The sequence below is a fragment of the Cicer arietinum genome, chromosome 3, assembly GCF_000331145.2.
Source record: "Cicer arietinum cultivar CDC Frontier isolate Library 1 chromosome 3, Cicar.CDCFrontier_v2.0, whole genome shotgun sequence".
Taxonomy (NCBI): domain Eukaryota; kingdom Viridiplantae; phylum Streptophyta; class Magnoliopsida; order Fabales; family Fabaceae; genus Cicer; species Cicer arietinum.
The window spans coordinates 464,355-476,391 of NC_021162.2; the positions used below are offsets into that span (position 1 = coordinate 464,355).

A 12,037-nucleotide genomic window follows, 5' to 3' on the forward strand; every position below is an offset into this window, starting at 1 on the left:
ACACATAATAGTCTCTATGCATTATTATTGTCCTATTTAACAGTAAAATTTGACTACATAGAGTTTAAAAATAGTGTCAGTATGCTTAATTCGATCTTACGATTAAGTCACACTTAGTGTTCCATTAAACAAATTAACTATTTGAAGGACTTTATTATGCTTTAAATAAATTTACATAATAGATTAAAATACTTCATATTACTATATAAATAATAGTAAGTGTCATGACACAAATAATAACCAAGAAAAAATTATTGGCATTTAGTGTTAACTCGAACAATATACACCACCAATAATTAGGAACGGCGATGAAGAACATTATTGAGGATGAACCACAACAACTTCAAACCGTTCAAAGAGCTAGACGAGTTTGATTGTTGGAACCAATTTGATCTTATATTTAGAGTTTTGATGATAAAAAATATATTTTATGAGAACAATATATTTGAGTTCAAAGAGTATGAAAGAATATATGGTCAAGATTTGAAGAAGATTTGATCAATATTTATTTACAACAAAATATGAACAAACATCAATATGAAGAGTTTACAAACACAATCTGAATAAAATACGAACATAATCAATCTAAAGAATTTACAATCTCAATCTAAACAAAATAGGAATATAATCAATATGAAGAATTTACAAACTCAATTTGAACAAAATATAATTCATAATTAAACAAGGACTAAATTAAAGTCCAAATTTTAACTATAAATAGATACTCAATGCTGAAGAACAAAATCATCGAAAAACAGAAAAAAGTAGTATTAGAGTTCAAAGAGAGAAACACTTGTTTGAATGAGAAATATTCTCTAAGTCTTTTTTTTAGAGTGTGAGAGTTTTTATTATTATCAGCTTTGTTAGAAGCAAACACTTAAAGTTCCAATCTTTTATATCCAACCCGATAGTGGTTTAGTTTCTTCTTCAATCTGAGGTTGTCAGGTTGTTTGGAGAAGACTTGACTTGTAGGGTCAATTTGGTTAGTTACTCAAAAGTCTGGGGTTGTATGACTATCATGGAAGACTGGCTTGGAGGGTCAGGTATTTTGTAATTCAAGGTATTTGAATTAGTAGATTAAAGCTTTCTGAATGAGGGGATTAAATGTAGCCAAATTAGTGGTGAACCAAAATAAATTTATGTGTCAAATTATTTATACTTTCATTGCTTGTTGCCTCTTAATCCGATTGCTTCTACTCCAAGTAAGTCACCAAAATCGAATTAGTTTTTTTATTTATTTATAAATTATCAAAAAGTTATCAACTTTGGCAAACACAATTCAACCCTCCTTCTCGTGTTTACTTCTTCATCGACGACCTCCTAGATGTAGGGTTGGAGGTATTTAGGTGGTCATCAGTAATCAAAATTTCATATATATTTTTTTCATTTAATGTATTTTGTTAGATTTTATTAATATAATTAATTTTTTCATTATTTTAATTATATTTAATGTATTAATCTATTTTTAATTTGTTAAAAATAAATAAATAAATAAATAAAGTACATTGTTGCTTCTCTAGGATGCAACTGTCTTAAAGGGGGAAAATTCCTTAATTGACATGGTCATATCCTTGGAATGCTTGCTACCTTCTTAAAAGAGGAAAAATTTCTTAGTATATATGGTCGCATATTCAGATTGCGACATGCTAAAGACGAAAAAAACAAAAGTATTTTAATATATTAGTTTCAAAGTAAGATATTTTTATAAAAAAAATTTACAAAAAAGGATATTAATAGAAAGAATTTGTGGCGAAACTTTTTAGCGTCTATTATAACTAAGAAATGTTGGGACCAAATCAAGTGAGATCAATTTTTTTTACGTGAGAATGAGAAGATTTTTATTAACCGTTAGATCAAAATAAATGATTTAAACAAAAAAATCTTATTTTAAATAACATATTCATTTTCCTATTCATTCTTTCTAAAATGGCTTTCATCTTCTCCAACTGACTCTCTTCCACTATGCCTGCTTAGATTTCTGCCCTGCCCACCATAGGTGGCTTATCACCGTTCCCCAAACCAAATCACACACACAAAACACCCTCTTCCTCGGTCATCAAAATTCAAAACCCACATCATCGTTAAACCAAATACCCTATATATTATATATAGCATGACTCTAGTCATTTGACTGCTGAATAAATATTTGTATGCATTTGTCAAACGATAAGTTTTACAAGTAAGAAAATAGAGAAGTTGTTGCACACAGGAAGTAATATAAAAAAGGAAAATAATAACCTACGTCAATACCACGTTTAAGATATGAAATGTAAAAAATTTATCTTGAAACTTGTGATCTATGTGAAAGTTTAAAAATTGTTTTTTCAACCAAAAATTATACTTTTAGAATCCTTAATAAATGTCCTTATTACATGTGTTAGCAAGATTATAAAAAACTTTTAATGAAACAAAATGTTTGATATCACGAAAAGTAACATAATGATTTTTTTTATTTAAGTAGATGAAGTAACCAAATTTGTGATTGGCTGTTTTACACTTTTGTTTTACTAAAATTCTTTCACTTTAGTTAATAGATTACATCCACAACAATATAAATTCAAACTCGTTAAAATTAAAATAATAAATTTGCAAATAAATTCATAATATTCAAGTTAATAGTTATAATAAAATTACAAAACACTTACAAATTTAATTAAATAAAAATGATTAAAATACTCAAATTTTCGAATAAGTAACGTGATGATATATATATATATATATATATATATCAATTTGATGAACAAAGCAACAAAATTGAAAATCAAACAATATGCATTAAGCTGAGACGACGAATAAAATAATATTGCATTCGAAAGAAAAAATTATAACAAAAAAAAAAAAAACCAGATCTATATAGAAACTATTTATTTAAATAAAAAAAATGATATAAGTAATTTTAAATAAAAAAAATGTCTCAAACCCACCTTCTATAATTGATAAAAAAGAAAAGACAAAGACCTTAGTTTTAAATATATATTAAATAATGGATGTTTTACGCATCATACATGCTTGATTTTTTCACTGTTTTATATTCATATAAAATAATAACACATCAATATTCATTATCTAGGGTATGAACGACAAACCCTAGTGACACTTCATCTCTATGGTTCAATTTCTGTTTTCTTCTCTATAAGAGGGATGATGTAAGGCTAATTTTTATTTTGAAACTACTCATTTAAATCGTTTATCTTATTTTATTTTATTTAAATAAGTGACTTTCACACCTATTTAGTTTTTATTTTATTTTATTTTATCATCTTAGTATAACGTTGATTTGATGTTTCAGTGTTGTTTCGGTTTTCCGTCTTATTACGGTGTTCGTTTGATTTCAGATTGATATATCAAATTTGATCGAATATAAATTCAATAAACGACAAATAATACCATTGATTTCATTTCAACTTTGATTAATTTCATTGCTTGAATTTTTTCCTGGAAAAATAATACCATTATTCATATATACACGCGTGGTCAAAGTAAATGCAGCGTGTCGAATTTTCATTTGTGAGCGAAGGAAGACAAAAATAATAATAACAATAAGTATCATTATTATTGAAGAAAATAAAATACAGCGTTGACTAATTGAAATAAATTAATCAATCCACTAAATAAGAAATAATGTATAACTTATAATCTATCATATAATAGCCTATGGTTTCCATACATAAATAAATAAATAATAATTAATTAAGTTCTTTATTTAAAACCGGGTCTAATAGGAGGTGATTTGTCCAAGAGGCAAGTTAAGATAGCACAAAAAAACTCCATTTATGTTAGCTTCTTCTTCTTCTTCTTCTTTTTTCCTTGAATTGAATTAACCTAGGTGATTCCTATCATATTCTTACTCTTTTGAACCTTTTTCATCTTGAACTCTTCATGAGTTTGTTCATAATAATTATAGTGTTGTTGCGTAAGTGAATTAGCATAGAAATGAGCAACACAATGAGGCCAAGGAGCCAAGTGATGTTTAATTTGGTTTATGATAGAGGTTGACACACATCCCTCTTTCCATCTTTTTCTATAACAAATTCCACACATAACATATCAATCTTTTCCATTTCCTTCAAATAAAAAATATGGATAGCAAGAGCCATATGAAGGGAAAAGTGAACAAGAAATTAGGCATGATGATCACAAAAACATGGGAGAGATGCAAGTCCATAGGAAGAGGAGGGTATAAGAGTAAATATTCATCATCAACAATAAATCCAACAGCAACAAGAAGAAGTAAATCATGGCCTATTCGTCGAGGGGACGAAAAGGGTGAAAAGAAATTAGGAAGTGTTGTGGTCCCACAAGGATATTTCTGTGTGTATGTGGGACCACAGATGCAAAAGTTTGTTATAAAAACAGAATATTGTAACCACCCTCTGTTCAAGATTTTACTTGAAGAAGCTGAAACAGAATACGGTTATAGTAGCCAAGGACCTTTGGCTCTACCTTGTAATGTTGATGTGTTTTACAAGGTTTTGATGGAAATGGACAGTGAAGTCATGAATTCTCGTCAAGGTTGTGCTTTTCGTGGAAATTACCGTTCTCGTTCTTCTTATCATCTTCTTTCCCCTTCAAGAATCCTTGCCTTAAACAACTCCTGATCATTATGGATTATTTAGTTTCCCATTAATGTAAAATTAAGTATAGAGATCAATTGAAAACTTTTATTTTATTTTATTTTTTAATCTTTTTTGTTTTTCTAAAATAAATATGTAAGATAAATTACTCTTTTAGTCTTTATCTTATGTTTTGGTTTCAATGTAGTCTCTTAACTATTTTTGTGTTCTATTTTAATACTTTAATCATATTTTTATTAGTTAAATTAATTTTTAATGTGAACTTAAAAAAAAATACATTAAGTCGTGTCAAATAATTTATCTCACTCGTCTTTAAAAATATAAATCCATAACTTTATGAATTCTTTCTAATTTAAAAAGTCAAAAAAAGTTGACATTTAAATCCATAATTTTTTAAAACTATAACTTACAAATTTAAATTCATAATCTTTAAACTTAAAAAAAATAAAAAAAAATCTAAAAATGCATTCTTCAAGCATTGTGAAGAAAAAACAATCTTGAGAATTTGAATTATTACCATCAATTTGAGTCAACAAAACTTTAAATTGTTAAGTTACACAAGCATGATAATAATCAAGATATGTTATCTCATATTCACAAATAGTTTTATGAAATGTCAAATTTGTTGAATCAATAAGAACAATGAGTTGGGAGATTTTTAATTATTCACTATGGTACAATGTAGGGTATCTGATGATTATGTACATCCAATCCAACTCCACAAGGTCTCAAAATATTCAAGACGACTCTAGTATTATGTATGCTAAAAAAAAAGATGTGTGTGGAAAATTTTCAATTTTCTCAGTTTAAAAGATTATAAATTTGAATTTGTAAGTTATGGATTTGAAATGTTATAAGTTTAAAGTTTATAAGTTTGAAGTTTATAGATTTGATGATTTTTTTAAAAAAATTGAATGACATCATAAATTTGTAGTTTTATAAACTTGAAGATGAGTCAAAGGAAGAAGACGACAAAACTTAATATTTTTTTTTGACAGAAATTAATAAAAAAATCAACTTAACTAATAAAAGTAAAATTAAAGGTCAAAACAAAATGAAAAATACTTAAAAAAAACTAAAATAAAATCGAAAAATAAATTAAAGAGAGAAAGAAAAAAAATTAGTCAAAAATGTAATAATGGTTTGCCTGCCCTATTCAAATTGTGGCCCTCTTTTCCTATTTGTATATGGTGCATTGGTCAATTGCTTCTAATGACGGCTATATATCATGTTAACTAATATAATATATTTTCATTATCCACCACTAACACAATACTCATGATTTTAAATTGCTAAACCGCATTATGACAGCAAGTGCGGCCGAATTTATTGTAATTTTCAACATTAATACCAACAATCACAATTGTAATATAAAACCTTGATGATAATTTTAAGTTGACATTACTACATCCGAGTAAAACAAACAGATATCTATGTATGCATATGATAATCTTAATTAATGAACAAAACCATATATATTACTTGTAATTATTTTAGGTTGGTTGGGCTGTTGTGATGTCATGGACGGTTTAGTATTTACTAAATCAATAATAATGGCTTTATTTATGCGCTTATTACTTCATCTGACAAGAAACTATGTAGAGCTTAAGTAGCTTTCATTGATTTCCAAAAAAACTCAAAAACATGCATTAAGTAAATTTTATTTTTATTTAATAAATAAAGAGTAAAAAAAAACAAATCAATCAAAATTTATTATTTCTTACTACGTGTGTTCAAGTCTAAAATAACTAAAGCTCAAAGATGAATGAAGTAATTGAGAAACTATCTTAAAATAAATTTCAACCACCGAAGATATTACTAGATTGAGTCACAGATTAAATCGCTTTCTTTATGAAGTTTCGCACATTGCCCAAATTATGTAAGAAAGACTATCAACCACGAAATCCTCATAATAAATTAGTTCAAATAAATTGTATCAGAGTTCTACTGCGTCGTAGAAAACCATTCTATAATTACATGATCAATATGACAGTTAAAACCACTCTCAATATATATGACGATTAAAGTCAATAGTAATATGGTACTTTGACCACTCATAAATCAAAAGACTATGACACAAAAACCACTCTAAAAGGACAATGGTATTAGAAGCACTAAAGAAACGAAGAGATTAAGACATAAACCACTCTAAAAAGGACCATGGTATTATGACCATTCAAAAACCGAATGTACAGAAAGAAAGAGGAGAAATGGCTCCAAAGTGCATCGAGCAGAAGAAGGAGAATAGAGAAAGTTGGGAATTGCATCCAACTTTGGTGTGTTTTTCAGAAGAGTTTGACACTCTTTATATAGTGATGGAAGAAAACTCATATATGTTAATATCCAATGTGGGACTTTAGTATTTATAGAGGTGAAAACTACTCAATATATGAGAGTTTTCCAATGTGGGACTTCAACAATTTTTAAATTCACATATTAACATACTTTCTATCTTCCAACAATCCCTCACTTGCATTAAATAAAATATTTATGAATTAGCGTTAAACGCTCTATAAGATTGTGCATAAGAAGAGGTGTCCTCCGACTCGAACCTTTGCATAGTAAGTAAGATTTTGATTCAACAAGAGTGACTTGTAGTCTTGAACTCTATGTCTGACATCAAACCCGCACAAAACCTTTTCATATAGTGTATTCTCAAAAGCTCGTGCATTAATGATCTTGCACATCTATCTTAATATAGTGTAGGAATTCTACCTCAAAACTACTCCACTCCACACATAGTAAATATCTCATGAAGAGTTTATAATATTCATTCTATCATTGCTTAAGGAATCATGTTTCTCTGATTTATAATAGCATGTCCATCTCATATCACTTCACGACTTGTTATTACCCATTTTACCTAATTCTTGGGATCTTCAGTCTTTTAGGTCGGGTTACCATCATGAGTGACTCTATACCCAATAGTCCAATCCTTTTAGGTGTATTTAGCACTTTCTTTTTTGCTAATACTTTCATCTAAGGATCTGCTAAATTTTCATTAGTGCGTACATGATCCACTATAACAACTCCTTTAAAAAGTAACTCTATAATATAATTGATTTTACGACGTATTTTTCTTATCTTATCGTAGTAATAACAATTTCCAATCTTTGCAATAGTTGCGGTACTATCACAGTGAATCAACACAACTGGCATACGTTTTTTCCATAAAGGGATCTCAACTAGCAAGGATATCAACCACCTCGCTTCTTCACTAGCAGTAGCCAGTGATATCGTTTAAGACTCCATAGTGGATCGAGCCAATATCATATGTTTCTTCTATTTCCAAGATACAACACTACCAACTATACTAAAAATATAGCCATTGTTGCTTTAGAGTCATATGATAAAGTGTTCCAATCAACATTACTCTATCCTTCAAGGACACCAAGAAATCTTTGATGATGTAATGCGAGACTCATGGTCTTTTTAAGGCATCTCATGACACTCTCGATAACGTGTCAATGCTCCATACTAGGTCTATTGATAAACATGCACAATAGCCGCACGATGTAGGCAAAGTTCGGTCTAGTACAATCAGTGATATACCTAAGGTTGCCAATGATGCTCACATATTCAGTTTGTCTAACAAATTTAGTGTTTTTGAAAAGTTTCACACTTTTATCATATTGTGTGCAAGCAGGTTTACTGTCAAAATACTTGTATTTTCTTTAGGATTTTTTCAACATAGTGAGACTGATCCAAAGGAATTCGCTATTCTAACCTAGTAATCTTGATACCAAGGATTACACTCGCTTCTCCGAGGTCTTTCATATCAAAGTTGTTACACAAAAATGATTTCAAAATATTTACAACATGAATATTCGAACCAAATATGAGTAGTGAAAATTTCATTTTTAGATTTGTAATAAATACATTTGTCACTTTCATTCATTTTAAACTCATTCGATATAATCAAGTTATCAATTTTTTCATGTCATTGCGTAGGAGCTTGTTTAAGACCATACATAGATTTATCTAACTTACAGACCTTGTTTTCTTATCCATGAATCACAAAATCTTTAGGTTGTTCCATATAGATTTCTTCCTCTAAGTTACCATTAAAAAAGTTGTTTTGACATCCATTTGGTGTATCACAAAGTTATGAATAACAATTAATGAAATGAATACCCTAATGGATGTAATTCTAGTGACCAGTGAAAAAATATCAAAGAAATTTATATTTTGTTTGTCCAAAACCTTTGACTACAAGGTGAGCCTTGTATTCATCAACAGCTCCATCGGGTTTTAATTTATTTTCGAATATCCATTTACAACCTATCAATTTGTAACTAGGTGACAAGTCTACTAAATGTCAGGTTTTGTTAGATTCTAGAGAATCCACTTTATCGTTTATAGCTTATTGCCATAAATCTGTATCCAAAGATGCAAAGCTTCTTAAAGATTTGCAAGATCATCTTCTAATGTATAGGCCGTATAATCGAGTTTGTAATCTATTGCAATTATATCTCTCTTACTTCTTTGAGGTTATGTTTCGTTTAGTTTGTTGTTTTCAGTGCTCCTCATCACAAGAACTTGACTTGGTTCGTTGTGCCCACTATTTCTCGATTTGAAAAAGAATTTATTTTCATAGAAGTCAACATCATTTGACTCTATGATTACTTTTGTATTTAGGTCATAAAACATATACACTTTTATTTTTACTACATACCTCATGAATATACATTCATAGGTTCTACTAACGAGGTTAACTCGATTGGGATCGAGGATTCTAACATAAACCAGACATCCCAAAGTTCATAAATAAGACAAGTTCAATTGTCTTTTCTTCAAAATCTGTTAAGGAGATATTTTGTTTTTAGATTTAGGAACTCTATTCAAAACATAGCAACCAGTCAATAAAATTTTCCCCTATCAATGAGATACAACACTAGTGTTAAGCATAATAGCAATTAGTTCAATTAGAGTTATATTCTTTCTTTCAGTTTTACCATTCATTTCAGGAGAATTTGGTACAGATGTTTCATTTATAATTCCATGCAATTTATAAAATTCATTAAACTAACTAGAATCATACTCAGTTCCTCTATCATTACGAAACCTCTTAATCTCTCTACTAAATTGATTTTTAATTTCAGTTACAAAGATTTTAAACATGTCGAGCATTTGACTTTTATTTTTCATTAGATATACAAAAGTATATTCATAACAATCGTCAATAAAAAGTGATAAAATAACATTTTTAATTTCTTGTTAAAGTGTTTTCAAGTTCACATATACCATAGTGGATTAAATCTAAAGACTCAGATTCTCTAACTACTGATTTATGTGAACTCTTTGTTATTTTAGTTTGACTACATAAATCAAAATTTTTAAAATGATTTAAAGATAACCTTAGAATTAAACCTAAGTTACTTAAGTTTGAAATCACACGTTTGTTCATATGACAGAGTCTAGCATGCCAAATATTAAAATCACACAACATGTAAACAAATACATTTTGTTGATTTCAACATTCAATTTAAACATGTCATCAATGGTGTACCATTTGCCAACAAAAATATTATATTTAGAAATGATGTAAAAATATGCCCTATAGAGTAAGTAAACCCTGCCTTATTCAAAAGAAAACTATAAACAATTTGTTTTCTTATCTCTAGAGGTGGATTATCAAGCTCTCTAGAGAAAATTATTTTGTTTTATGCTCGAGAGAATTTTCGAAATCCTTTCAAGCATGGGCATTCCAAACATATCTCGTGCTATTGCTGGAACTATAGTAAACACACATATCATTATGCAATTTTCTTATCATTTTCTGTTTGTTCATTTGTTTCTGTGACAACTGCAATGTCATCTTTTAGAACGTTGGCAGCATTTTTCATAGTTAAGAAAAATAACATCTTTTGTTGCCATTGTTTGAAGTGACACCCCTCAAATCGAAAAAATTTATTGAAATCAGAAGCAGCGAAACCTGATCCAGTAATTTCTTCAGTTGACACGACAGGAAGAAGCGTATTAAAATTGTTGTTTTTGAGTTTCGAAAAACTGTTTCAAAATAAATTTCACTCCACCGAAGATATTACTAGGTTGAGTCGCAGACTAGGTCGCTCTCTTTAAGATGTTTTACAGCACTGTCCAAATTATGCAAGACAAACTATCAACCACAAAGTCCCTAGGATAAAATAGCCGAGACAAATTGCATCATAACTATACTGCACCGTAGAAAACCTTTATAGTATTACACCCTATATGGTGGTTAAAACCACCCGTAATATGGTTGTTTGACCACTTATAAATCAAAAGGACTACGACACAAAAATCGCTCTAAAAGGACGGTGGTATTAGAACCACTAAAAAATGAAGGGACTACAATACAAACCGCTTGTGGTATTATGACCACTTAAAAACCAAAGGGACATAGAGAAATAGGAGAAATGGCTCAAAATGCATCAAGTAGAAGAGGAAGAAGAGATAAAGTTAGTAATTACATCCAACTTTGGTTTGTTTTTCACAAGAGTTTGACACTCTTTATATAGTAATGGAAGCAAACCCACATATGTTTAATATCCAATGTGAAGGTGCAAACATGAGAAGGGGGTTCAATTGTGTTTGCCAAAGTTGATAATTTTTTTGTAATTTAAAAATAAATAAATAAAACTAGTTCGATTTTGATGACTTACTTGGAGTAGAAGTAATCATATTCAGATGCAACAAGCAATGAAAACATAAATAATTTGACACGTAGATTTATCCTAATTTACAAGTAGCTTGGCTATATCCAGTCCTCTCATTCATAAGGCTTTAATCCACTAATTCAAATTCTTTGAATTACAAAGCACCTGACCCTCCAAGACAGTCTTTCCTAACAGCCTGACAACCCCAAACCTTTGAGGAACTAACCTCCTTGATGCTACAAGCCAAGTCTTTTCCTAATAACTTGACAACCATAGATTGAAGAAGGAACTAAACTATTATCGAGTTGGATACAGAAGATTGAAACTTGAAGTGTTTTCTTCTAACAAAGATGACAATAATAATAACTATTACACTCTAAGAAAAGAACATTTAAAGAATATTTCTCATTCGAACATGTGTTACTCTCTTTGAACTCTAAGATTACTCTTTTATGCCTTTCGATGATTTTCTTTTTCAACCTTGAGTATCTATTTATAGTTAAAATTTCGGCTTCAATTTAGTCCTTGTTTAATCATGAATTGTATTTTGTTTAGATTGTGTTTGTCAATACTTCGAATTGATTTTGTTCTTATTTTGTATAGATTAAGATTTCAAATTTTTCAGATTAATTATGTTCAGATTTCGTTTGTAACTTGTTCAAATTGATTCTGTTCATATTTTGTTGTAGATAAATCTTGATCAAATCTACTTCAAATATTCTTCAAATCTTCTACAAATCTTAACCATATATTCTTTCACACTCTTTGAAGTCAAATAAGTTGTTCTCATAAAATACTTTTTTTATTATAAAAACTCTAAGTATA

The 12,037-nt window shown here is 29.0% G+C and overlaps 1 protein-coding gene across 1 annotated transcript; it reads left to right on the top strand.

Moving 5' to 3' along the window:
* The first annotated feature begins 3,706 nt into the window (after positions 1 to 3,706).
* LOC101512600 (protein SMALL AUXIN UP-REGULATED RNA 54-like) lies at positions 3,707 to 4,756 on the top strand. Its single transcript, XM_004491625.4, has one exon. It carries the CDS (start codon positions 4,080 to 4,082, stop codon positions 4,596 to 4,598), a length of 519 nt encoding a protein of 172 aa, XP_004491682.1. The 5' UTR covers positions 3,707 to 4,079; the 3' UTR covers positions 4,599 to 4,756.
* Positions 4,757 to 12,037: the final 7,281 nt, after the last annotated feature.

Bases quoted from the DNA above. Each gene is read 5' to 3' on its own strand.
- LOC101512600 (XM_004491625.4), top strand. From the start codon at position 4,080: ATGGATAGCAAGAGCCATATGAAGGGAAAAGTGAACAAGAAATTAGGC.